Source organism: Doryrhamphus excisus, chromosome 15 (genome assembly GCF_030265055.1).
Source record: "Doryrhamphus excisus isolate RoL2022-K1 chromosome 15, RoL_Dexc_1.0, whole genome shotgun sequence".
Lineage (NCBI taxonomy): Eukaryota > Metazoa > Chordata > Actinopteri > Syngnathiformes > Syngnathidae > Doryrhamphus > Doryrhamphus excisus.
Window position 1 is genome coordinate 17,827,501 of NC_080480.1, and position 27,632 is coordinate 17,855,132.

Below are 27,632 nucleotides of genomic sequence, written 5' to 3' on the forward strand. Positions count from 1 at the left end.
CAGTGCGCCTCAGCTGCCTTATATAATCCCGTGTGGATGTGCAAAGTGCCACGCTACTGGGACTCACGGAAACACACAGAGAGGAAAGATGGACTCTCTGTGTGTGTGTGTGTGTGTGTGCGTGTGTGTGTCCCGCGTGATGTTTTGACTCCCCGCCTCTCCACGTTAGGCGATGACATCACCGGTGTGCCCCCTCATTTTTGGACATCTCCCCCCCGTGATGTCACTTCCGGCCGGGCCTTCACCTGGAGTGACACGTTATGCAACATGGCCGCTCTCCGCCGTGTGAGCGCGGAGGAGGCTTACGCGCGGCCGCCCAGAGGCGGCGTTGACGCGTGTCCTTGCGCGGATAACAGGTGTGTCGCAGAGGAGCGGCGTGTTTAACGCGGAGGACCTCCCGATGCGCCCGCGCACGCTGGGAGGGGGGGCTCCCGTGTTGAATCCATCCCGACATCGGGCGGCGAGCGCGTCCTGACACGAGGGGAGAGGCCTGAGCGAGGCCTGACCCATATAAGAAGGAGGCTGAAATATTTATGGATGTGACTGTCCTAATTGGCAAGCCACTGGGAGCGCTGCGGCCCTCTCTTGTCCAATCACAGCCTCCCGTGTCCTCCGCCCAGGCGTCGGCGATGCGAGGGCCCCCGCCCCGACACGGTTAGCATCATTAGCGGCGCCGTTATCATCAGCGCTCCCTGGCACATCCAGATGGGAGCCGGCGCTCGGAGCGCTAAGTCAAACACTCTAATTGGCCGGGATTCATTCCGCCACTGGCGTGCACTCACACCTCCATCCTTGTACGGGTCTCACAACAGAGCTGTCGCCATAGCAACCATGGTGACGACAGTGACCATGGCAACACACACAAACACACTGTTTAAACCGGCCAATCAGAAAAGCGGCATCATCGTGCTAACAGTGCATCGCAGCAAACGGTCAGTGTGTTTTTTAGGATGAGCACACAAGCGGTGTGTGTGTGTGTGTGTGTTTGTGTGTGTGTTTCTGTGTGTGTGAGCACTAATCAATAGACAGTGTTGACTGAGCGCAGCGTAACACTGCAATGGTGTGTTGTTACACGGCAGCAGCAACAACACACCAGCCGCTTGGCAGGCCTCGGCGTGCTGCTGGAGTGTGTGTGTGTGTGTGTGTGTGTGCGTGTTTTCCACACAGCGGCCAAGTGGCATCCTGGCATGGAAGTCTAGTCTGACACGCGGCCAACAAGCATCTCAAAAGCACTCCCCGGGAAGAGTCGGGAGAAGGCGAAGCACAGCAGTGGAACATTTGCGAGTGTGTACTCACGCAGGAAGTACTCAGACGGGTCCGCTTCGTAATCCGTGTCCTCGGGAAAGTGGTCGATCTGTTTGCACATCCCCTTGAAGTTTCCTGGGGAGGGGAAGAAAGCGGAGACGTCAACCACTTTGACACGTGCGGTTGGACTCGATGATTTGACTTCTAACGAGGACGCGCTCGTCACCTTCAACACCCAAACAAGCACAGATTCCATCCACATAGAACATTCATCCTCGTACATTCAAGCTTAAGATCAAAACATCAACCAATCAACCGTCCATTTTTATTATCTTAAGTGTGATTATTATGACGTGTCACACCTCCAGCCCCGAGGGATGTCTTCTTTTATTTACCTCAGCACCAAGCACTGCTGCATCAGCACGTAGCATCTAGTCTAATGTACATCTACGTCGAGTTCTAGCTGCCTACTTCTGTGTGACAAGGAACACATGTAGATCTATGTCTAATATCTGTCTACTATGTGAGAATATGTGTGTGTATGTGTGATTCTATATGTCTAGAACCTGTTTCTGCTAAATGTAAAAAAGACTCGTACTGAGTTTGGTAAAAAAAAAAAAAAAAAAAAGCCCCTTTTGCGTGGAATGAGAAATGACAGGAGCTCATCTCTTGAATAATGCTTCTAAATCAATAGTCAAATGTGGGGCAGACGCTGAAATATGCAGCTGCTTCTCATAAGTCGACAATGAATGGCTTTTATTCATACACTCGTGTCATGTGACCATACATTGTTGGAATGGTCTGTGAAAAATCCAAAAAAACGCCATACTAACCCCTTACGTTTTTTGTCAAAAATCAGCGCCCTCAAACTCTGGCATTTTATGCCATTTTTGGGTGCTCCTGGGCCCCTAATGCGTGTGTGTGAGGTTTCCCGTGTTTTTTTACTAGAAAAGTGCATTTTCAGCAAGTTGAAAAAATTGAAAAAAACGACATACTAACCCCTTACGTTTTTTGTCAAAATCATCAAATTCAAACACTTGCATTTTATGCCGTTTTTGGGTGCTCCTGGGGCCCCTAATGCGTGTGTGTGAGGTTTCCCGTTTTTTTTTTTACTAGAAAAGTGCATTTTCAGCAAGTTGAAAAAATTGAAAAAAACGCCATACTAACCCCTTACGTTTTTTGTCAAAAATCGACGCCCTCAAACTCTGGCATTTTATGCCATTTTTGGGTGCTCCTGGGCCCCTAATGCGTGTGTGTGAGGTTTCCCGTGTTTTTTTTACTAGAAAAGTGCATTTTCAGCAAGTTGAAAAAATTGAAAAAAATGCCATACTAACCCCTTACGTTTTTTTTCAAAATCATCAAATTCAAACACTGGCATTTTATGCCATTTTTGGGTGCTCCTGGGGCCCCTAATGCGTGTGTGTGAGGTTTCCCGTGTTTTTTTTTACTAGAAAAGTGCATTTTCAGCAAGTTGAAAAAATTGAAAAAAACGCCATACTAACCCCTTACGTTTTTTGTCAAAATCATCAAATTCAAACACTGGCATTTTATACCGTTTTTGGGTGCTCCTGGGGCCCCTAATGCGTGTGTGTGAGGTTTCCCGTGTTTTTTTTTACTAGAAAAGTGCATTTTCAGCAAGTTGAAAAAATTGAAAAAAACGCCATACTAACCCCTTACGTTTTTTTTCAAAATCATCAAATTCAAACACTGGCATTTTATGCCGTTTTTGGGTGCTCCTGGGGCCCCTAATGCGTGTGTGTGAGGTTTCCCGTGTTTTTTTACTAGAAAAGTGCATTTTCAGCAAGTTGAAAAAATTGAAAAAAACGCCATACTAACCCCTTACGTTTTTTGTCAAAATCATCAAATTCAAACACTGGCATTTTATGCCGTTTTTGGGTGCTCCTGGGGCCCCTAATGCGTGTGTGTGAGGTTTCCCGTGTTTTTTTTACTAGAAAAGTGCATTTTCAGCAAGTAGAAAAAATTGAAAAAAACGCCATACTAACCCCTTACGTTTTTTGTCAAAATCATCAAATTCAAACACTGGCATTTTATACCGTTTTTGAGTGCTCCTGGGGCCCCTAACGCGTGTGTGTGAGGTTTCCCGTGTTTTTTTTACTAGAAAAGTGCATTTTCAGCAAGTTGAAAAAATTGAAAAAAACGCCATACTAACCCCTTACGTTTTTTGTCAAAAATCGACGCCCTCAAACTCTGGCATTTTATGCCATTTTTGGGTGCTCCTGGGCCCCTAATGCGTGTGTGTGAGGTTTCCCGTGTTTTTTTTTACGAGAAAAGTGCATTTTCAGCAAGTTGAAAAAATTGAAAAAAACGCCATACTAACCCCTTACGTTTTTTTTCAAAATCATCAAATTCAAACACTGGCATTTTATACCGTTTTTGGGTGCTCCTGGGGCCCCTAATGCGTGTGTGTGAGGTTTCCCGTGTTTTTTTTACTAGAAAAGTGCATTTTCAGCAAGTTGAAAAAATTGAAAAAAACGCCATACTAACCCCTTACGTTTTTTGTCAAAATCATCAAATTCAAACACTGGCATTTTATGCCATTTTTGGGTCCTCCTGGGGCCCCTAATGCGTGTGTGTGAGGTTTCCCGTGTTTTTTTTAGTAGAAAAGTGCATTTTCAGCAAGTTGAAAAAATTGAAAAAAACGCCATACTAACCCCTTACGTTTTTTGTCAAAAATCGACGCCCTCAAACTCTGGCATTTTATGCCATTTTTGGGTGCTCCTGGGCCCCTAATGCGTGTGTGTGAGGTTTCCCGTGTTTTTTTTTACTAGAAAAGTGCATTTTCAGCAAGTTGAAAAAATTGAAAAAAACGCCATACTAACCCCTTACGTTTTTTGTCAAAATCATCAAATTCAAACACTGGCATTTTATGCCGTTTTTGGGTGCTCCTGGGGCCCCTAACGCGTGTGTGTGAGGTTTCCCGTGTTTTTTTTACTAGAAAAGTGCATTTTCAGCAAGTTGAAAAAATTGAAAAAAACGCCATACTAACCCCTTACGTTTTTTGTCAAAATCATCAAATTCAAACACTGGCATTTTATGCAGTTTTTGGGTGCTCCTGGGGCCCCTAACGTGTGTGTGAGGTTTCCCGTGTTTTTTTTACTAGAAAAGTGCATTTTCAGCAAGTTGAAAAAATTGAAAAAAACGCCATACTAACTCCTTACGTTTTTTGTCAAAATCATCAAATTCAAACACTGGCATTTTATACCGTTTTTGGGTGCTCCTGGGGCCCCTAATGCGTGTGTGTGAGGTTTCCCGTGTTTTTTTTAGTAGAAAAGTGCATTTTCAGCAAGTTGAAAAAATTGAAAAAAACGCCATACTAACCCCTTACGTTTTTTGTCAAAAATCGACGCCCTCAAACTCTGGCATTTTATGCCGTTTTTGGGTGCTCCTGGGGCCCCTAATGCGTGTGTGTGAGGTTTCCCGTGTTTTTTTTAGTAGAAAAGTGCATTTTCAGCAAGTTGAAAAAATTGAAAAAAACGCCATACTAACCCCTTACGTTTTTTGTCAAAATCATCAAATTCAAACACTGGCATTTTATGCCGTTTTTGGGTCCTCCTGGGGCCCCTAATGCGTGTGTGTGAGGTTTCCCGTGTTTTTTTTACTAGAAAAGTGCATTTTCAGCAAGTTGAAAAAAATGAAAAAAACGCCATACTAACCCCTTACGTTTTTTGTCAAAATCATCAAATTCAAACACTGGCATTTTATGCCGTTTTTGGGTGCTCCTGGGGCCCCTAATGCGTGTGTGTGAGGTTTCCCGTGTTTTTTTTACTAGAAAAGTGCATTTTCAGCAAGTTGAAAAAATTGAAAAAAACGCCATACTAACCCCTTACGTTTTTTGTCAAAATCATCAAATTCAAACACTGGCATTTTATGCCGTTTTTGGGTGCTCCTGGGGCCCCTAATGCGTGTGTGTGAGGTTTCCCGTGTTTTTTTTAGTAGAAAAGTGCATTTTCAGCAAGTTGAAAAAATTGAAAAAAACGCCATACTAACCCCTTACGTTTTTTGTCAAAAATCGACGCCCTCAAACTCTGGCATTTTATGCCATTTTTGGGTGCTCCTGGGCCCCTAACGCGTGTGTGTGAGGTTTCCCGTGTTTTTTTTACTAGAAAAGTGCATTTTCAGCAAGTTGAAAAAATTGAAAAAAACGCCATACTAACCCCTTACGTTTTTTGTCAAAAATCGACGCCCTCAAACTCTGGCATTTTATGCCATTTTTGGGTCCTCCTGGGGCCCCTAATGCGTGTGTGTGAGGTTTCCCGTGTTTTTTTTACTAGAAAAGTGCATTTTCAGCAAGTTGAAAAAAATGAAAAAAACGCCATACTAACCCCTTACGTTTTTTGTCAAAATCATCAAATTCAAACACTGGCATTTTATGCCGTTTTTGGGTGCTCCTGGGGCCCCTAATGCGTGTGTGTGAGGTTTCCCGTGTTTTTTTTACTAGAAAAGTGCATTTTCAGCAAGTTGAAAAAATTGAAAAAAACGCCATACTAACTAACCCCTTAGGTTTTTTGTCAAAATCATCAAATTCAAACACTGGCATTTTATACCGTTTTTGGGTGCTCCTGGGGCCCCTAATGCGTGTGTGTGAGGTTTCCCGTGTTTTTTTTACTAGAAAAGTGCATTTTCAGCAAGTTGAAAAAATTGAAAAAAACGCCATACTAACCCCTTACGTTTTTTGTCAAAATCATCAAATTCAAACACTGGCATTTTATGCCATTTTTGGGTCCTCCTGGGGCCCCTAATGCGTGTGTGTGAGGTTTCCCGTGTTTTTTTTACTAGAAAAGTGCATTTTCAGCAAGTTGAAAAAATTGAAAAAAACGCCATACTAACCCCTTACGTTTTTTGTCAAAATCATCAAATTCAAACACTGGCATTTTATGCCGTTTTTGGGTGCTCCTGGGGCCCCTAATGCGTGTGTGTGAGGTTTCCCGTGTTTTTTTTAGTAGAAAAGTGCATTTTCAGCAAGTTGAAAAAATTGAAAAAAACGCCATACTAACCCCTTACGTTTTTTGTCAAAAATCGACGCCCTCAAACTCTGGCATTTTATGCCATTTTTGGGTGCTCCTGGGCCCCTAATGCGTGTGTGTGAGGTTTCCCGTGTTTTTTTTACTAGAAAAGTGCATTTTCAGCAAGTTGAAAAAATTGAAAAAAACGCCATACTAACCCCTTACGTTTTTTGTCAAAATCATCAAATTCAAACACTGGCATTTTATACCGTTTTTGGGTGCTCCTGGGGCCCCTAATGCGTGTGTGTGAGGTTTCCCGTGTTTTTTTTACTAGAAAAGTGCATTTTCAGCAAGTTGAAAAAATTGAAAAAAACGCCATACTAACCCCTTACGTTTTTTGTCAAAATCATCAAATTCAAACACTGGCATTTTATGCCGTTTTTGGGTGCTCCTGGGGCCCCTAATGCGTGTGTGTGAGGTTTCCCGTGTTTTTTTTAGTAGAAAAGTGCATTTTCAGCAAGTTGAAAAAATTGAAAAAAACGCCATACTAACCCCTTACGTTTTTTGTCAAAAATCGACGCCCTCAAACTCTGGCATTTTATGCCATTTTTGGGTGCTCCTGGGCCCCTAATGCGTGTGTGTGAGGTTTCCCGTGTTTTTTTTACTAGAAAAGTGCATTTTCAGCAAGTTGAAAAAATTGAAAAAAACGCCATACTAACCCCTTACGTTTTTTGTCAAAAATCGACGCCCTCAAACTCTGGCATTTTATGCCATTTTTGGGTGCTCCTGGGCCCCTAATGCGTGTGTGTGAGGTTTCCCGTGTTTTTTTTACTAGAAAAGTGCATTTTCAGCAAGTTGAAAAAATTGAAAAAAACGCCATACTAACCCCTTACGTTTTTTGTCAAAAATCGACGCCCTCAAACTCTGGAATTTTATGCCATTTTTGGGTGCTCCTGGGCCCCTAATGCGTGTGTGTGAGGTTTCCCGTGTTTTTTTTACTAGAAAAGTGCATTTTCAGCAAGTTGAAAAAATTGAAAAAAACGCCATACTAACCCCTTACGTTTTTTGTCAAAATCATCAAATTCAAACACTGGCATTTTATGCCGTTTTTGGGTGCTCCTGGGGCCCCTAATGCGTGTGTGTGAGGTTTCCCGTGTTTTTTTTAGTAGAAAAGTGCATTTTCAGCAAGTTGAAAAAATTGAAAAAAACGCCATACTAACCCCTTACGTTTTTTGTCAAAAATCGACGCCCTCAAACTCTGGCATTTTATGCCATTTTTGGGTGCTCCTGGGCCCCTAATGCGTGTGTGTGAGGTTTCCCGTGTTTTTTTTACTAGAAAAGTGCATTTTCAGCAAGTTGAAAAAATTGAAAAAAACGCCATACTAACCCCTTACGTTTTTTGTCAAAAATCGACGCCCTCAAACTCTGGCATTTTATGCCATTTTTGGGTGCTCCTGGGCCCCTAATGCGTGTGTGTGAGGTTTCCCGTGTTTTTTTTACTAGAAAAGTGCATTTTCAGCAAGTTGAAAAAATTGAAAAAAACGCCATACTAACCCCTTACGTTTTTTGTCAAAAATCGACGCCCTCAAACTCTGGAATTTTATGCCATTTTTGGGTGCTCCTGGGCCCCTAATGCGTGTGTGTGAGGTTTCCCGTGTTTTTTTTACTAGAAAAGTGCATTTTCAGCAAGTTGAAAAAATTGAAAAAAACGCCATACTAACCCCTTACGTTTTTTGTCAAAATCATCAAATTCAAACACTGGCATTTTATGCCGTTTTTGGGTGCTCCTGGGGCCCCTAATGCGTGTGTGTGAGGTTTCCCGTGTTTTTTTTACTAGAAAAGTGCATTTTCAGCAAGTTGAAAAAATTGAAAAAAACGCCATACTAACCCCTTACGTTTTTTGTCAAAAATCACCAAATACAAGAACATAGATCTACATTTAATTGTCACATAGAAGTAGAAGCATAGAATGACGTGCAGTGTCTCGTGCTCCATCAGGGTTCCTAAAGATGCGGTGCGGGTCCGGGAGGATATGTAAACCACACCCCGCTCATCAGCGTGGGTCCGTGAGAAGGTGTCTGCTCTCCGGGCGGCACGGGCGGCACGGGCGGGCTGTGAGGTGGCGACGTGTAAACAAGCGGCGCACCGCTGTGGCGAGCTGGAGCGGCGCCAGCACGGACTTCATCTCGTTTGGCCGACACCTCCTCACATTCCATCCAGGAGACGCCGTCCTTTCTCTCCTGAGGTGGCGCGGCGGCACCTGATGCTGTGCGGACCTTGGATTGGAGGAAATCTGCATTGGGAGAGCCGGTGTGGGTTGCCGTGGCGCCGGTTGCCGCGGCGCCGGTTGCCGCTGCTGAAGAGGAGGGTTGGCACACACTTTGTGACGGCCCCCATGCAGAGAGACAGAGAAGGACCCCCTCCGCGATGAGCACATGGACATTAGAGATGGGAATCCATGGCTGTGATCAGCATGTGCGCTTGAGGGGACGCCGCCTGGCAACCAACTCGTCAGCGGATGGATTGAATTATGGGATGCCTTTGTAGCTCGGCTTTGTTTTGAAATGTTCAATGGTGGGGGAACGTCACAACCACACAAAGCCACTTTGCTCTCTAACGTGCGTGGCGCTGGAACGCCATGTGAAACATCCACAGGTGGCGCCGCGCAGGGGAGGGGGGAGAGGATCCCGGCGGGAACGGCGGGGAGCTTTTGAAGGACGGAGCGGGGCGATGGAGTGGGAGGCGGAGCACGTCAAGTGTCACACTCAAGCCTGGCTAATCGCTGAGCCGTGGAAAAAAAAAAAAAAAAAAAGCCTGAGTGGCCTGCAAGCTCGTCACCGCATGCTCGAGTCCAACACTTGCACTGGAAGCAGGCAACACCAATCAACCAATCAACACGCTCGCTGTCGCATGCTGACACGCCTCCTTGGACCGAAAGGAAGTGTTTGGCATTCATTCGTACATACATTCATACATACATACATACATACATACATACACGTATATACATTCGCATACATACATTCCTTCATTCATTCACATACATTCGTTCGCATACATACATTCGTTCATACATACATTCGCATACATACATTCATTCACATACATACATTCATATTCTTACATACATTCATACATACATACATACATACATACATACATTCACGTACATACATTCGCATACATACATTCGCATACATACATTCATTCATTCACATACATTCGTTCGCATACATACATTCGTTCATACATACATTCATACATACATACATACATACATTCACGTACATACGTACATTCGCATACATACATTCATTCGTTCACATACATACTACATTCGTTCATACATACATTCATACATACATACATTCATATTCATACATACATTCATTCACATACATTCATACATACATACATACATACATTCACGTACATACATTCGCATACATACATTCGCATACATACATTCATTCATTCACATACATTCGTTCGCATACATACATTCGTTCATACATACATTCATACATACATTCGCATACATACATTCATTCGTTCACATACATACATTCGTTCATACATACATTCGTTCATACATACATTCATATTCATACATACATTCATTCACATACATTCATACATACATTCGCATACATTAATTCATTCACATACATACATTCGTTCACATACATACATTCGTTCATACATTCATTCACATACATACACGTGCTTAGCAGAGCGGCAAACAATGCTAGTTAGCAAAGCTAGCTAGTTAGCTAATGCCAAGATCCAGCATCCAAGCAGTGAAGTATCTCGTCACAAACATTGCTAACATGAAACAAGAAGTCCATGTGAATTGACATCCACCATGACACTCACTAGATCTCCCCCAAGGCCGACCGGAATCTTCGGGAAACGTATCCTTCATTTCTCCATCATTCCTGAAGATGATTGAGTCATCGCTAAACCTCGTCTGACCCTTCACTTCAACATAAGTGGGTGTTACTGAAGAGGAGGGGGTTGTTACTCAAAGCCTCCCCACACCCCCTCCCCCCTCCCGCCGTGGGCCTGAACTATGTGCTGACCCCGTGCCCCCCCATGTCCCCTCCTGGGCCGTGCGGCCATAAAACACTTCATTAGCAGCAGCGATGAAGCACGGTGGAGTGCAGCAGAGGGAGGGGGTGCTTGTGGATTTATCGAGGCGGGTCTGGAGCAGCTCTCGAGAGGGAGCTCCTCCTGTGTGGGTCTGGCACTGAAGATTTTAGTTTCTGGAAGGGTTCCAGCCGAGGCCACAGCTCTCCGTTCAGGATGGAAGCTGTCCATGCTGTTTGATGTTGGCTGGTTAAAGAGATCCGTTATGGACCTAACCCCGAGACCGACTCCAGGCCAGCCACAGCATGAGCCTAACCTCAACACCAGCCCTAATCCCAGTCCTGATCCTAAACCTAACTCCGGCCTAGCCACAGCATGAGCCTAACCTCAACACCAGCCTTAATCCCAGTCCTGATCCCAAGACCAAATCCCATCCTAGCCATAGCCATGACCCTGACCTCAACACCAGCCCTAACCCCAGTCCTGATCCTAAACCCAATTCCAGCCATAGCCATGACCCTAACCTCAACACCAGCCTTAATCCCAGTCCTGATCTTAAGACCAAATCCCATCCTAGCCATAGCCATGACCCTAACCTCAACACCAGACCTAATGCCAGTCCTGATCCTAAGACCAAATCCCATCCTAGCCATAGCCATGACCCTGACCTCAACACCAGCCCTAACCCCAGTCCTGATCCTAAACCCAATTCCAGCCATAGCCATGACCCTAACCTCAACACCAGACCTAATGCCAGTCCTGATCCTAAGACCAGATCCAATCCTAGCCATAACCATGACCCTGACCTCAACACCAGTCATAATGCCAGTCAATCAATCAATCAATCAATCAGTACAATCAGGAAGCAGGAAGTCATAAAAGCCGTAGCTCTAAGAAACAAGTCCGGTCTCAGACTTCCTGTCTGCTGTGTTTGCTCAGGTAGTCCAAGTCCTTGGTGGAAGTCAGGAGACAGGAAGTCAGTCCTGCCCACACAGCCTGTAATCAAACATCATCTGCCGCGCAGACAAAGGCTTGATGAGACATCAGCACGGAAGAGATGCATGCTGGGAAGTGGGGGTGCAGCGGTGGGGGTGGCCGGCGGGGGCGGGGTCAGGGTGTCTGCGTGGGAGGAGACATTGAGGCCCTCTTCACTTCAGCGGGTGGGCGGACTTTCTGAAAAACTTTCCAGCCGGACGGGAAGCCACCCGCCGCTCGCCCGTCCCCGTCCGACCCTCCCCATCCTCCCACTCCACCCTCGGTCCCTACGGCAGCGGTTGCCATGTGGACATCACTTTGGTTGCTATGGTTACCGCTCTGCAGGCCCCAGCCAGGAGAAGCTCACGTGGAGCGTCTGCTGAGGTGTCGTTTACCCTCTACACCCCCCCCCCCCCAGCACTGCAGCACAAGACAGGTCAAAGGGACGGCGTCTTACACACGTGTGGCGCGCATGTTCAATCCCTCGTCTTCATGCGTGTCATCCTTAACCCCGGAATGAAGCGGCGACAAGAGAGCCCTAATGGACGTATTCATCTTCATAATCACACCTTAGTCATCCTCATAATCGCCGCATTCATCTTGCTAACGACCCCACAGAGCCGCCCGGGCCCCACTCGCCTGCCGCCGTGCACACGCATGTGGCGCCGGTGCCTCGGATCACGAAGACGAGCGCAACATCTGGTGGACGGAATAACACTTAGTGGAGCCGAACAAGCGTCTAAGGACTGGGAGCAGATCCCTAACAGCAGCAGGGGAATCCCATTGTGGAACGGATCTTGGACTAGCGTTTGGTAGCAGATCTCTAAAAACAGCAGGGGAATCCCATTGTGGAAAGGATCTTGGACTAGCGTTTCTGTAGCAGATCTCTAACAACAGCAGGGGAATTCCATTGTGTACATAGAGGATCTTGGACTAGCGTTTCTGTAGCAGATCTCTAACAACAGCAGAGGACTCCCATTGTGGAAAGGATCTTGGACTAGCGTTTCTGTAGCAGATCCCTAACAACAGCAGGGGACTCCCATTGTGGAAAGGATCTTGGACTAGCGTTTCTGTAGCAGATCTCTAACAACAGCAGAGGACTCCAATTGTGGAAAGGATCTTGGACTAGCGTTTCTGTAGCAGATCTCTAACAACAGCAGAGGACTCCAATTGTGGAAAGGATCTTGGACTAGCGTTTCTGTAGCAGATCTCTAACAACAGCAGGGGACTCCCATTGTGTACATAGAGGATCTTGGACTAGCATTTCTGTAGCAGATCTCTAACAACAGCAGAGAACTCCAATTGTGGAAAGGATCTTGGACTAGCGTTTCTGTAGCAGATCTCTAACAACAGCAGGGGACTCCCATTGTGTACATAGAGGATCTTGGACTAGCGTTTCTGTAGCAGATCTCTAACAACAGCAGAGGACTCCAATTGTGGAAAGGATCTTGGACTAGCGTTTCTGTAGCAGATCTCTAACAACAGCAGGGGACTCCCATTGTGTACATAGAGGATCTTGGACTAGCATTTCTGTAGCAGATCTCTAACAACAGCAGAGAACTCCAATTGTGGAAAGGATCTTGGACTAGCGTTTGGTAGCAGATCTCTAAAAACAGCAGGGGAATCCCATTGTGGAAAGGATCTTGGACTAGCGTTTCTGTAGCAGATCTCTAACAACAGCAGGGACTCCCATTGTGGAAAGGATCTTGGACTAGCGTTTCTGTAGCAGATCTCTAACAACAGCAGGGACTCCCATTGTGGAACGGATCTTGGACTAGCGTTTGTGTAGCAGGTCTCTAACAACAGCACGGGACTCCCATTGTGTACATAAAGGATCTTGGACTAGCGTTTGTGTAGCAGATCTCTAACAACAGCAGAGGACTCCCATCGTGTGAATAGAGGATCTTAGACTAGCGTTTGTGTAGCAGATCTCTAACAGCAGGGGAATTCCATTGTGTACATAGAGGATCTTGGACTACCATTCTTATTAGCAGACCTATAGAGGACTTATAGAGCACTCCCCGTTGTTTTAAGGATCTTGGACTATAATTTTGGACTATAATATTTTTTTTTACATCAGAAGCTGAAAAACGGCAGCGCTCCAGCCAAATAGAGGATCTTTGACCACAGTTTTTGCTGCTGTCATATAGACAATCTTTGACTGGCCTTTTAGCAGCACTTTCTGCAAGATACGAGGAGATGTTTCTCCAGTGCTGAAGTCAGAGGTCACACTGAAGAAGATGCGTGCGTGAGCATGGTGAGATGAATCACACATCACAGGAGGAACACCAGTAACGTTTAGAAGGTCCCTGCGGAGAGATGCCTGCTAGCGGGGATGCAAAGCCGAGGTGGGAGGCGGCTTGACGGAGGCAGCGGCGGTTCTCATCTGGTTGGGGGGGGGATGGGACTGGCGTTCTTCAATCGTCTGACCTCCCACGGAGACGCCCAACAAACGCGCTACTCTGCGGAATGTTTCAGTTTTTTTAAGTTCCGAGATTCACGCTTCCAACTTTCCGGGACATTTGGAAGTTAGGAAACGGCGAGGTCACGCGACGGCCGCTCAGGAAATGAAGTTAAGGGCAACATGTCCGCACAGCAGCCTCTTTATTAGGTACGGCGGCTAATCCAAATCAAAGATAACGCTTACTTTTGATTGACAGTGGCCTACACGACATGCTTCTTTTTCTGCTGCGTCATACTTACTGTAGTTTCTAATATTTTCACCTGGTTCTGTGACCAAACTCTACATTAGCCAGTTAGCATCACAGGGGGACTATTGCTTTGTTTTTTCTCTGTTCCGTGCTTTTATTTTGTTGTTTCCTGTTTCCTGTCTGCCACTGCTGTCAGTACCTGCCACTATGTCTCTGCATCGTGGGGTAACTTTTCATGGAATCACAAAGAGACCTGGAAAACCGTGTGCCCCAAACAAAGATGGCTGCCCATGACATCACGTAAACAAGGCGTATAATAAATATAATCCTAAAAACGGCGATCGCGCCAATTAAAATCGACGTCGGGCTTAGCCACCAGCCTTTTCCCGTCCGCACTTATCTTTCAAAAACGTCTGAAAGTGAAGTTTAGCTCGGCTCCCAAAGATTCCTCCGGCATGCGCTTGTTCCTGAAAAGTGCCGAGCTCAGCAGCGCGGCGCCGATAAGCTTATTGCCCGAGATAACAAAGTCTTTGCACAAAGACAACGTGAAAGACGGACGGACGCGAGCTAGCGTTCCGGCGCCAAACGTGTACTTCCTGGCCTCCTATTGGCCGGCGACGAGGCTGACGCGGACCCGGAGATGCTCCCTCGACTTTGCGGCCTGACTAGGAGGGTATCGCCCCCTTTTAAAAAGCACAGATAAGAGTCGGGGGGCGGGGGGGGGGGGGGGGGGGGGGAGGAGTATGTGCGCTCACGCCGTCAAAGTCACCTTTCTCCATCTTTGCCAATTACTGCACCTTGGCTCAGGCACCAAGACGCCATCTTAGCCGGAAAGTTCAGGTAGCAGAATTAAATACAGGTCATACCAGGGCAGGGCTTTGATGGATGGATGGATGGACGGATGGATGGGTGGACGGATGAATGGATGGATGGGTGGACAGACGGCTGGACAGATGGTTGGGCGGATGGATGGACGGGTGGACAAATGGGTTATGGGTGGACGGATGGATGGACAGATGGATGGGATGATGGATGGGCGGGTGGACGCATGGATGGGTGGGAGGACAGACGGGTGGATGGATGGATGGACAGATGGATGGACGGATGGATGGACAGATGGGTGGATGGGTAGACAGTGGATGGACAAATGGGTTATGGGTGGACGGATGGATGGACAGATGGATGGGATGATGGATGGGCGGGTGGACGCATGGATGGGTGGGAGGACGGACGGGTGGATGGATGGATGGATGGACAGATGGATGGACGCATGGATGGGTGGGAGGACGGACGGGTGGATGGATGGATGGATGGACAGATGGATGGACGGACGGATGGACAGATGGGTGGATGGGTAGACAGTGGATGGACAGGTGAACAGATGGGTTATGGGTGGACGGATGGATGGACAGATGGATGGACAGATGGATGGACGCATGGATGGGTGGGAGGACGGACGGGTGGATGGATGGATGGATGGACAGATGGATGGACGGATGGACAGATGGGTGGATGGGTAGACAGTGGATGGACAGGTGGACAAATGGGTTATGGGTGGACGGATGGATAGATGGATGGACGGGTGGATGCAGGGATGTGTGGGTGGACGCATGGATATGGGTGGGCGGATGGATGGGGTGGGTGGGGTAACCCCCCCCCCTCCTTAGAATGACTAATTTGTGGTTATTGATCGGTGCTGTTGAGCTGAAATACAGCAGGAGAAGAGGAGGTGGTGTGCGCGGGGGGTCAAGGTGGGGGTCGGGGGGAGGTTGGTGGGGGCATTGAGTATTCCGTGGGTTGCTTCGCTGCAGTTCTTTCTTTTCTTTTTTCCCTCCTTCCTTTTTTTCCCTCCTTCCTAATCTTTAATGTAGGGAGAAAAGGCCAATGGTTGCAGTGCGTCAAAGTGCCCCCCCCACCCCCCCAATTCACTGAGTGTCCACATGTCATCTCTTGCCCTGCTGCGGCACGGTATGCTGGGAGGGAGGTTGTTGGGTGGGGGGGGTTTAGGGTGGGCCAGTAGAGAAGGATGGAGGCATGTGTTCCTGCATTCCTCCTCGTTCATTACCCCCATGGAAATGCAACCAATGCAACCCCCCCCCCCCCCATCCCACCCCATCCCACAATAAATGATTCCTTAATGACTCTTTTCACTGCCAATGACTTGGCTGCCTGCATCTTTCATGCAGTGGGGGGCAGAGTGGGGCGGGGGGGGGGGGGGGGGGGGGGGCGGGGGGTGCACAGCAGCTTGAGAAAAATCAGGAAAAAAAAAGACACCTGCCAAGTTATTAGGCCCTTTCATCTGGTCTGGGGACCAGGGACCTACTATGTCAGGGGTGGGCAAACTACGGCACGGGGGCCACATCTGGCCCGCCAAGTGTTTGAATACGGCCCGCCCAATCTTTCCAAAGTATTTCATTTAAACTCAACATCCAACCTGGCATCATGGCCTGAGCCAACCTTTTGATGGTTGTATCAATTTCGTTGTTTGACATGGTCTGTTGTTTACAAAGTGCTCCTGAAAAAAGAGACACAAGCACATAATAATAATAAAAATTAAAATAGTAATTATTATATTATTATTATAACTATTATGATTATTATATTTATTATATTAATGCTAATTATTATATTAATTATATATAATAATATTGTTATATTTGCATATTTTACATAATAATAATATAATACTTATTATTTTAATTTAATTTTAATTATTATAATATTTTATTGTTTTTAAATATTTAAATATAAATATAAAATAATAAATAATAATAGCAGATTGCATGACAGTTTTACAGATACAATAATACCAGGTGGACTGTTACATGTAAAATATATAGTCTGCCCCCCCCCCCCCCCCCGGAAATTTTGTTATATCAATGCGGCCCGCGAGTCAAAAAGTTTTCCCCCCCTGTACTATGTCGAGGTGACCAACGTGACCTGGGGTCATCTTCAGCATCCAGCTCATCTTTTGGGCTCTTATCATAAATATATAGTATATATATACTTACATATATCATCTAAATATAGTATTACTGTCATATATTTCTAAATGCCGGGAAGTGTGAATGGCGGCGGTACCCACGCCTGAGCCACAACGATCTGTGAGGATGACAGACCGATGACACAAAAATATTAAGACACTTCCTGAAAGACAAAAATCAGGCACAAACTGCTCCCGCTTGTCTGAGAATACTTTCTACATCAGGTTGGCGTGTCTGTGGGTGGGGTGGGGCTCGCTTTGTGCTCCCGCATTGTCCATAATGTCCTGCTAAGATGGACGCCGAGGGACAATCGAGGACGCCGGTCCAAACTCTCATTGATTGATGGACGAAGAGCCGCGTCCCAATACTTCAGCGTGCATGGAAGTATGTGTTTGTGTCATCACAGTGATGATGTAACACTGTGACACATTCCGGGCGCGCACAAGAGCAAAACAGGAGAAAATGTCACAGCAACACCACACTCTCTCGCACACGCACACAAACACACACACACACACACACACTCATTTCCAGGTGAAAAATGTGCACACGCTCTTTTCCCGCCCGCTGCTATGATCAGGAGAGATTCCTGGTCCTGGAAAGCGATCTGAGAGCTCCTCATTAAAAATTCATCCTCTCCCTCAGCGCTCACACAACTACGCTGGCGTGCATGCCCACACACACACACACACACACACACACACACACACACACACACACAGGGATAGGGGAAGCGGCGTTCCGGACTGGAAATGACATCATCTTCCTGGGTGGACTTAGCAACACCTTCCCCTCGCCTACATCACACAACATTCTGACTAATTCCCGGATTCCCTCGCCACTCATCATCACAGCATGTTGCATCACTTCCTGTTAGAACGCTGCTAATCACCGCCAGGAAGTGACTCCATGACCTAGCATGCCAACGTTTGGATCGCCCCGTTAAAATGATGCCATCTTTTTTTAAGCCCACTTCTTGACCGCTGCGGTATGTTTATTGGGATTATTATTATTATTATTATTATTATTATTTCAGGCATTTCCTGGCAACTTTGGGGTCCTTAAACGTGCATGAAAACGCTGCGTGTGCATCAGGCGTCAGGCCTGGTGAAAAATGCCGATTCAGCAGTCCTGATCACAGACCCCCAAATTTGCATGCCGACAAACTTTGATGGCGCGTCAGACCAAAATAAACGATACCAGCTGGGTGTCGAGCTAGCAAGATTATCATTACAATACGTGCATGACATCATCAGTCGCTTCCTGAATTAGCCACTAGCAAACTTTACTCATTTGCGTAAAACACGCTCTTGCTGCTTGCAGCTTTAATTAAAAATGAATTTGTTGTGACTTTTTCTGACTTGATGGTGACACCCCCCCCCAAGCTATAAATAGTCACCACACCCCCCAGTGACAAAAAAAGAAGTGTACCAACCAAAGCTAATTTCTTTGTATCAACTATGTTCAATGCTGCTTACAACTTTAATTAACAATTATTTTGTTGTGACTTTTTCTGACTTGATGGTGACACCCCCCAAAGCTATAAATAGTCACCACACCCCCCCAGTGACAAAAAAGAAATGTACCAACCAAAGCTAATTTCTTTGTATCAACTATGTTCAATGCTGCTTACAACTTTAATTAACAATTATTTTGCTGTGACTTTTTCTAACTTGATGGTGACACCCCCAAAGCTATGCATTGGTCCCTTCCTGAAATGGTCACCCCCCCCCCCCCCCACTCACCCCGGTGGCGAAAGAAATGTACGAACCAAAGCTAATTTCTTTGTATCAACTATGTTCAATGCTGCTTGCAGCTTTAATTAAAAATTAATTTGTTGTGACTTTTTCTGACTTGATGGTGATACCCCCCAAAGCTATAAATAGTCACCACACCCCCCCAGTGACAAAAAAGAAATGTACCAACCAAAGCTAATTTCTTTGTATCAACTATGTTCAATGCTGCTTACAACTTTAATTAACAATTATTTTGTTGTGGCTTTTTCTAACTTGATGGTGACACCCCCAAAGCTATGCATTGGTCCCTTCCTGAAATAGTCACCCCCCCCCACACCCCGGTGGCGAAATAAATGTACAAACCAAAGCTAATTTCTTTGTATCAACTATGTTCAATGCTGCTTGCAGCTTTAATTAAAAATGAATTTGTTGTGACTTTTTCTGACTTGATGGTGACACCCCCCCCAAGCTATAAATAGTCACCACACCCCCCAGTGACAAAAAAAGAAGTGTACCAACCAAAGCTAATTTCTTTGTATCAACTATGTTCAATGCTGCTTACAACTTTAATTAACAATTATTTTGTTGTGACTTTTTCTAACTTGATGGCGACACCCTCAAAGCTATGCATTGGTCCCTTCCTGAAATAGTCCCCCCCCCCCCCCCCCCCACACCCCGGTGGCGAAATAAATGTACAAACCAAAGCTAATTTCTTTGTATCAACTATGTTCAATGCTGCTTACAACTTTAATTAACAATTATTTTGTTGTGACTTTTTCTGACTTGATGGTGACACCCCCCAAAGCTATAAATAGTCACCACACCCCCCAGTGACAAAAAAAGAAATGTACCAACCAAAGCTAATTTCTTTGTATCAACTATGTTCAATGCTGCTTACAACTTTAACAATTATTTTGTTGTGACTTTCTCTGACTTGATGCCGACACCCCCAAAGCTATGCATTGGTCCCTTCCTGAAATAGTCACCCCCCCCCCCCGCCCCCCACACACACCCAGGTGGCGAAAGAAATGTACAAACCAAAGCTAATTTCTTTGTATCAACTATGTTCAATGCTGCTTACAACTTTAATTAACAATGATTTTGTTGTGACTTTTTCTAACTTGATGGTGACACCCCCAAAGCTATGCATTGGTCCCTTCCTGAAATAGTCCCCCCCCCCCCCACACCCCGGTGGCGAAATAAATGTACGAACCAAAGCTAATTTCTTTGTATCAACTATGTTCAATGCTGCTTGCAGCTTTAATTAAAAATGAATTTGTTGGGACTTTTTCCTGACTTGCGTTTACCCCCCAGCAGAGATTACATTGTCCGTCCTTTTGGTAGTCCCGCCCCATCTGCTATGCAATATAGTAGACTAACTAGTGCAATATTGACGTACTGACTGTGTACTGCATTTTGTGGTACTTCTTAGTGTGATCTTACTTATGCACTGAAAAGACCAAGTGTAAGTACACAAGTACACCAACCGACACACATACTGTGCTCCAAATGGCATACTTAAATACGGATACTATGTACATTGTGTAGTACTGTACCAAATCGTTACCGTCGTTGATGACTACTCTCCTTTTTAAAGGTGAACTGCAGCCACTCCGCTTAGCCCCGCCCCTTCTGCTACGGAGCCAAGATGGCGATTTGGGGGGTGCCTAGTGTAATTGACTTCGTTTTGTTGTACCGATTGTGCAGCATAAGCTAAGCCAATGGTCATGGAGTGCGACTGACCCCCCACCCCAACAAGAGGCAGTAATACAATAAACTATAAGATAAGATAGCGTAGAATAATAAAGACCATCATGAAGATGAAGCGGCCCGTGAGAACAGAAGCCGCCTCGCACCCGGGGACGAGCGGCGACGCTAAGCCATCTGGACCGGATCACCTTCATCCTCGCTAACACGACCGAAAGGGCGGACCTGCCCCCCCTTCCTCCCTTCCTCCTCCTCCTCTCCGCCCTCAGCCCTCGCCTCCATCTGTCAGGCGGCCCCTCTCGGCGTCATCCCCCGCTGACCACAGCAGCCCCCGGGCCCCACGCCCGCCTCCGCCTCCTCGGCGCAGCTCGGTGCGCCACGCCGCTCTCCCCTGCTAGGTGCTAAGAGTGTTTAGCAGAGGCGGGAACATCTCTGTCGCCGCTCTTTGCTTTAGCGGCGAACACGCGCGGATCTCTCCGGAGGGCGTTTGAGCGAGCGTGCGAAGAGACCGCCGTGAGAACACTTCCTCCTGCCGCTGACGCCAGCTAACTTATCTCCGTGCAAAACACATTTGCTTACTGCAATGGCCACCTTCGCTGACCCGGCTGGCGGGCCGCTTTGTGGCCACGCTCGCTACCGACACCCACTTCCAAGCCGTCGTCAACATCTTCATCTTTTCTCCTTATTTGATAGCAAAGTTACTGTTGCTGGTGACGGCAATAATAACGATCATCACCAGAAGAGCGTCCATGTCGTCTCTTTGCTAGCGGAAGGCGAGTAAGAAGGGTTGCTACTTCATTATCATTCACCACGGGGTCTCGTTGCCGTCTCTCCGCAGCTTTGGGACGCGAGCGTTGGAGTGGAACGCAGAGAGAGAGAGCGCCACGACACGGGCGGGTAATTACACCTGCATTGTAGCGAAGGTTGCATTATGTGCGCGGCGGCGGCGACGACGACGACGACGAGAGCCTCTTTAAGCCGCTTCAAACTCTTCAGGCCTGACGTTGCAAACATCGGCTGGCTCCGCACATGACGGCTGACGCTCACGCTGTGCTCGCTTGGCGCGCTCGAGTACTTGCGTTTGGGCTTTTCACTGCACAAATGCACACTCGTGGTCGTACTCGGTCTTTTCGGTGCATAAGTGTGTTCGCACTGAGGAGTACGCAAATGGCTGACGATGGCGAGTACTGATGGGTCGTTTGGCCAACGAAACGGACTCACTTTGGATTTTTGTGTCTAATTTTGTTTTTGTGTCTAATGTTGATTTTTTGGGGCGGAATCCGGTCCAAATTTGATACTCAGTAGGCGTGTCCAAGATGCTACGAGATTAACATTTCTTATTTGGAAAAACAATGTGTGGTGAGCACTAGGCCTAATAAAAAAAACAATAATACGATAATAAATGGATGAATGAATCAAACAATAAATGAAAACCAAGTAGCTAATTCGGCCAACCTTAGCATATTTCCACGTGCGTCTGTTTTCCTCGACTCTTGTCCCCAAACAGACAGGATGAGAGTTCACTCTGTGCATCGCTTCCAGCACCTGGGCACATTTGTGCCATCGAACAACGGCATGAACGGAGTGAGCCCAAAAGAACAGCAGACTCAAACTTGCCATCCCTAGAAGGCAGGGTACCGTCACCAAGATGGCGACGTCGAGAAAGAGAAGGGCGAGTTGAAGCAGGCGAGCTAGAAAAAGTGGTGACAAACGGAGAGGAGTTCCATGGAGTGGTTGCAAATCAGCATTAAAAAGGAGAGAAGAAGAAGGTGACTGAAGACAGATGGAGTACACATGGATATAGTATAGTGTACTTATTGAAGAGTACTGATGGAATTATTGAAAAAGATCGTGAAAGAATGGGTTCCCCTTGACAGCGAGCCACCAGACTTGTGGTTGACTAGCTATTTAGCTTCCTGTTTAGCAGCACCAGCAGCAGCGAACAATGAAGTCGCATCCAGATGCTAGCTGCACGCGACGCCGTGCATCTTGGGCATCGTAACGAAGTAGACGAGTCCTCGGTGGGAAAGAACAACTGAGCTGTCTGAGGCGCATCTTAGGAGCCGCTAACGTTCCGGTCTCTGAAATGCTACGCTAGCTGGTGGCGTGTGCCTGGCGGCCTCACGCTGTGTGCTGACACGAGAGCGCTATTGATTTGTTCTCTGCACAACAACACGACTGGCGGGGATGAAACACGCCGCCCCGGGTCACAGCGGCAGGAAGCGGGAAGGTGACGTTGCCAGGTAAGGTCGCTCTACACCTTCACCCGCCTCTCCCAAAACGTTGTGACCTGCCTCTGACGCCTCAGGAAGCTCAGCTCGCCAAGCACGACGCGGACCACAATGATGGATGCGAGACTTAAACAAGACGGCTGACATGAATCGGGCCAAGGATGCTGAGGTGAGAAACATGCGTCACCTTTACAATGCGGGAACGTTCACGTGCCTTGAAAGGAAACGTGCACTTTTAGGGGGATTTCGCCCGTCATCCACAATCCTTAGGTGAGACGTGAACACACGTCTTCCTCTTTTCTGTATGTTCTAAAGATATAAAAACAGATAGAGATGTCATTTCCATAAGTGAGCTGCGTATGAACCAAGCTACATTGTTACGTTCAAGAACTATGCTACTAGCGTAGCTGGCTAGCTTCAGCAGACACTAGCCAAAAGTAGCGCTACATATTGGAGCTTTTTGTTTTGGAGGCTATGTAGCCTTCCTTTCTATGTTGCTATGGGAAATCGATGCACAGGAAGGCTATCATGAATGTACCTGCTACGACATGCTAACCGCTAACATATCTTTAGAAGACCCAAACAAGAGAAAGACGTGTAAGGATTGGAGATGATGGGCAAAATTCCAAAATGGTGACTTTTCCTTTAAAACAGGCCAGTGTTTCATTCATAAAGAAGAAGATGTAGCAGGAGGGATGAGTCTTGGGGACGCTGTCACAATATTTACTGACACAGCACACACTTTGTGAGTGTGTGTGAAAAAAGAATGCTCTCATGATTAAAGCGACAACTTCCTGAGGAGGAGGAAGCGAAGAGAACCACCGAGTCGGTCACCATGATGGACAACTTCCTGCTCAGGGTTAAAGGTCACACAAGCCCAAAGTGACGACTTCTATTTTGTCGCGAGTGTAACAACATTACGTAAACCGTCAGGTTGCGTCCTGGAAGGATGTCGTTTGTGTCGCAATTAAGGACGACGCTGCTGCTCGACGGTGACGCGAATGCAAGCATGGAGCGGGACCAGGAAGTGGTTATGGCGGCTAAACATGTCAACAAAGACGAGTGGATGCCGCCATTGTTCAGCAGAGAGGGGGCGGGGCTACAATCTGCAACTATTAATACGACACTTTACCACTATAAATAAAATAATTACAGAAAATAATAATAAAATCATCACTTTCTTAATAAGAAACTAAAATAAATAACAAAATTAAAATACAATTAAATTTTAAAAAATAATGTAATGTAAAATATATTTAATAATATTAAATAATTATAAAATTCACTGTGAATGAGATATTTTAGCCTTGTCAGCACTGATGTAACTTATGACATAATGTGTTTTGTATCCTTATTTCTCTTATTTTTATGTCTATATTTGACAATTGTATTTATTATATTTAATCACCCACTGGTAGTTTGAAACAGGAAATATTTCCACAGAAACTAAGCCGTTTTATGTATTTTAAAAAGCATTTTGTACCCGGACTGTCCCCAAAATGCAGCCAAGCCGCTGCCACCCAGCAGGAGACACCCCGTGGTTTGAACCATCAACCACCAACCACCAAAAACCGCCACCGAGTTCTTGAAGCACCAAACATCCCTTGATTGACATCTCAGGGGGATCACCGTGTTTGGAGTACTCCAAAAGTATCTCGCATTCAGGCAGAACCAGAAGGTCAGCGGCGGTCCTACCTTCCAGGCAGCAGGTCCTCCACAGGCCCGAGTGAGTCATGACCTCCTCGTTCTTCTTGCTGGTGTCGTTGTCGCTGACGGACTTGCTCCTGCAGACCCCGCGGGAGTAGAGCCAGTAGTCCGTGCCCACCGCGATGGTCATGAGGCTGAAGGCCGCGAAGGCGCCCACCGTGGTCAGCAGCATCTGCACTCCGCGGTCGAACAGACCCATGTTGCCGCACTCCATGAAAGGGGGACCCCCTTTCCTCTTGATGTACAGGAAGTAAATATTTGAAAATTTGCGGGACCACAGCAAGCCGAAAAAGCGGGCCAAAGCGGAGCGGAAGGAGAGGGAGGAAGGAGGCGGAGGAGGCGCCAGGAGCCTTATGGTTGCGTTTGGATGAGGAGCGCCACGGAGAGAAAAAACGAGGAGACGGAGGAGGAGGAGGACGGCAGCTCAGAATGTGCAGGAGGAGAAGAAGAAGAAGAAGAAGAAGAAGGAGGAGGAGGAGGAGGAGGGCCTCTGTCGTGTCCTCCTCTGCAGCCCGAAAGAGTGAAAGCGAAGCGGCTCTGACGAGGAGCGGCCAACCTGTTCGTCGCTCCGGCGGACCGCAAGAACCCCCAATAAATCAGTCATCAAGTCCCGGCAGGCCCAATGGAACCAGCGAGCGGCTAACATGGAGCTCAAGGCAAAAACGGCAAGCTTGGATCTCACTGAGGAAACGAGAAGAACTCAATGAACCGACGGGATTTCGCTTTTTCCTAAAATTCTGATCCCCGGTTTCCATAGGGAGCTCTAGAGCCGGTAGAGCCGGGGGTGGCTTTCCGCCGGGAGTGGGGGTCTGCGCTCACCACGGCTTCGCTCGTCGACGATCCACAAGCGGCGGAGAGCTTCCAGCGAGGCAGGCCGACCATCACTCGACATGGAGCGGCCAGGAGGAGGACGAGGAGTCGGTGCGTCTTCTTCTTCTTCCTCTTATCGTTCCCGGCTATATCCCGGGAATATCCGCGATCCCACCAGGACGTTCCCGCCAGTGTTGATGGAGCCCTTGTTCTCTCCCTCCTCCTCTTCCTCCTCTTCTTCGTCTTGTGCCGCTCTAAAGGCTGTCAGCATGGAGACACATGGAGGTCCTGTGGAGGCTCTCCGTCTGCAGCCTGCTTTAAAGAGGGCCACGGCGCGTGCGCGTGTGCGTGTCTCCGCTGCAGCAATGGTGGCTCTCTGCTGGCAAGATGCTCAACATTATTAATTGGCTTTGTGAGCGCGGAGGGGGCGGGGCCGGGGCCGGTGGGGGGGGGGGGGGGTCGCTTTTGACTACCGTGGTTGAGATTGGCGCATTTGCCCGCGTCTTGTTGCTCTCGTATGACTGTTTTTTTTTTTGTTTTTTTTTTAACAAGTCAATTCAAATCTGAGCTTCACGCGCACGCCGAGACATCCGGGTCACGTGTCCTCGACCGATGAGTCCATGGGACCTGAAAGACAAAACATCAGTCATGTTTGACGTCTAAACTAACAGTTTGGCTATTGTGGTGCTGAAAGGACAGCGCGCTATTTCGCTTCGTTGGACTCTGTCGCCCTCTGCTGGCCGAAAGTCGTCATCACAGCCTTCGTTGTGCGCCTCAATGGCGAAATCATTGACTAATTCGGGCTCATTAAATCAATGGCATACCAATACAATGCATTAAAGGCTCTGAATTCAAATTTTGACAAACTGTCATAGTTTATGAAGTAAATTTGTTTTGTTTTAAATTAGGACTGAGATATAATCCTCCAAATTAAGAAATACATTATATAGAAAAAACATTTATTTACTTGTCCGCCTGCACTGCCATACAGTATCCATCAGCCATTACATACCCCTCATGTAGGAGCTCTCTTCTTGAAGCTGTGATAATATTATACATCATCACCACAGGTCAGGTGTTCATTTTGTTTGGTTTTTTTTTTTTCCCAGAAGATGAGTTGAGGGTGGAGACGCTGTCTACACATTGCGTGTGCACACACACCCTGCAGGGTGTTCTTAGTGAGAGTGCTTTCAGCTCCTGCAAGTTGACTGAAGCTCATATCCAGCATGAGATGACAAGAGCAACACATCCACGCTGCAAAGATGTATGCATCAAGGTAAAGGCTCTCATTTCAATGTGTTTCAGTGTCATGTTCAAGTCTGATTAAGACCAGGATGCATTTACACTGGGATTAAATGTATTTGTATCTATTTTTTGGGCTGCAAATAGGCATTTTTATCTACAGAATGCATCTTATTCACCCCAAGTTATCAATAATGTATAAAAAGGTAATAAAACAGGTCAAACGTAGAGCAATATACATTTTCATGGGCGTGTCAATTACTCCGTGATGGTCCCGGGACGGCTTGGAAAAGCGTGGATCTAATGTATTTTATGTCTTTGTAAAGGCGCCAATAAAGCATCGTAGTTCGCATCCAAGGGATGAGGGCCGAAAGTCAACCACGAAACACCATGAGACTAATTCTCATGATGATGAGGTCCGCTTTTCTAAACCCGGTCGGCCATTATTGACTTGGGTATGATGACTTCATTACCATTTGCTGGGACGTGCGTCTATTCCAAGGCTGGTCCTTCGTTCCTTCCACAGACGTCACTGTGGGCTTTAGAGAAACAGAAAATGTCAGCAAGTATTTCAAGTATAAAATAGAAGCAAATGTGACGAACCTTGATGACAAACATTGGAGGACACAGCACACGTCCCTGTTGGACTCCAGTAAAAAAAAAGGCATCAGCACCATCAAACGGTTTCTCCTGCTAGCTGAGATGTTGCCGAATGTCTTCCAGAGCTCCCCTGCAGGAGGCCTTGACCCGCTATGCCTCGGAGACGCTGGTCCACATGGCCACCGTGGGACGGTTCTGCGCGGGCCTCTCCGGGTGGACCCTGAGGCGTGACAGCGAGTTAAAGGCCATGATTGACATCAGCAAGAGAGTGGACCTGAAGCTGAGCAAGGACGTGTTGGCCTACGTGAAGAGCAAGATGGCGTCGGAGAGAAGGCGAGCCGCGCTGGAGGAGGAGCTGGAGGAGGTGCTGCAGAAGGTCCTGCTCGGCCTGGAGGAGCTCGACGGCTTCGTGGAGGCGGTGGAGAGGCTGGCGGTCACCACGCCGCACGTCTTCCTGGATGAGGTGTTCAAGCTGCCCGAAGGCGTCACCTGCCGCCACGTGGAGCTCGCCATCGGCGCCGCCCGCCAGGCTTGCCCGCTCGGCATGGAGTTCAGGAGAGATGCCAAGGTCTTCTTCTTGCCCAAGCTGGACAACGTGCAGGTGCTGACCTACATGCTGGACAAATACATCCAGACCACGCTCAACATGTGTCTCCTGCTCAATGAAAGGTAAATGTTGCTTCAGCACCTT

General features: G+C 47.0%; 2 protein-coding genes across 4 annotated transcripts in view; one reads left to right on the forward strand and one right to left on the reverse strand.

Moving 5' to 3' along the window:
- cacng2a (calcium channel, voltage-dependent, gamma subunit 2a) overlaps window positions 1–25,536 on the reverse strand; it is a 36,833-nt gene extending 11,297 nt beyond the window's left edge. Inside the window, exons 1-2 of the mRNA XM_058048576.1 lie at window positions 24,278–25,536; window positions 1,297–1,380 (exon numbers count right to left, since the gene is read on the reverse strand). Of these exons, the coding sequence (XP_057904559.1) occupies window positions 1,297–1,380; window positions 24,278–24,503 (310 nt within the window). The 5' untranslated portion in view covers window positions 24,504–25,536. The remainder of the gene's footprint in view (window positions 1–1,296; window positions 1,381–24,277) is intronic.
- The window catches only part of apol (apolipoprotein L), a 37,234-nt gene that overhangs the window by 8,041 nt on the left and 1,561 nt on the right, over window positions 1–27,632 (forward strand). The window contains exons 1-3 of one of the 3 annotated variants that reach the window (XM_058048495.1): window positions 25,065–25,210; window positions 26,209–26,375; window positions 27,065–27,610. In XM_058048495.1, coding sequence (XP_057904478.1) covers window positions 26,362–26,375; window positions 27,065–27,610 — 560 coding nt within the window. In that variant the 5' untranslated portion in view covers window positions 25,065–25,210; window positions 26,209–26,361. Of the gene's footprint in view, window positions 1–25,064; window positions 25,211–26,208; window positions 26,376–27,064; window positions 27,611–27,632 lie in introns of those variants that run through there. The other 2 variants (XM_058048496.1, XM_058048498.1) reach the window with 2 other exon arrangements.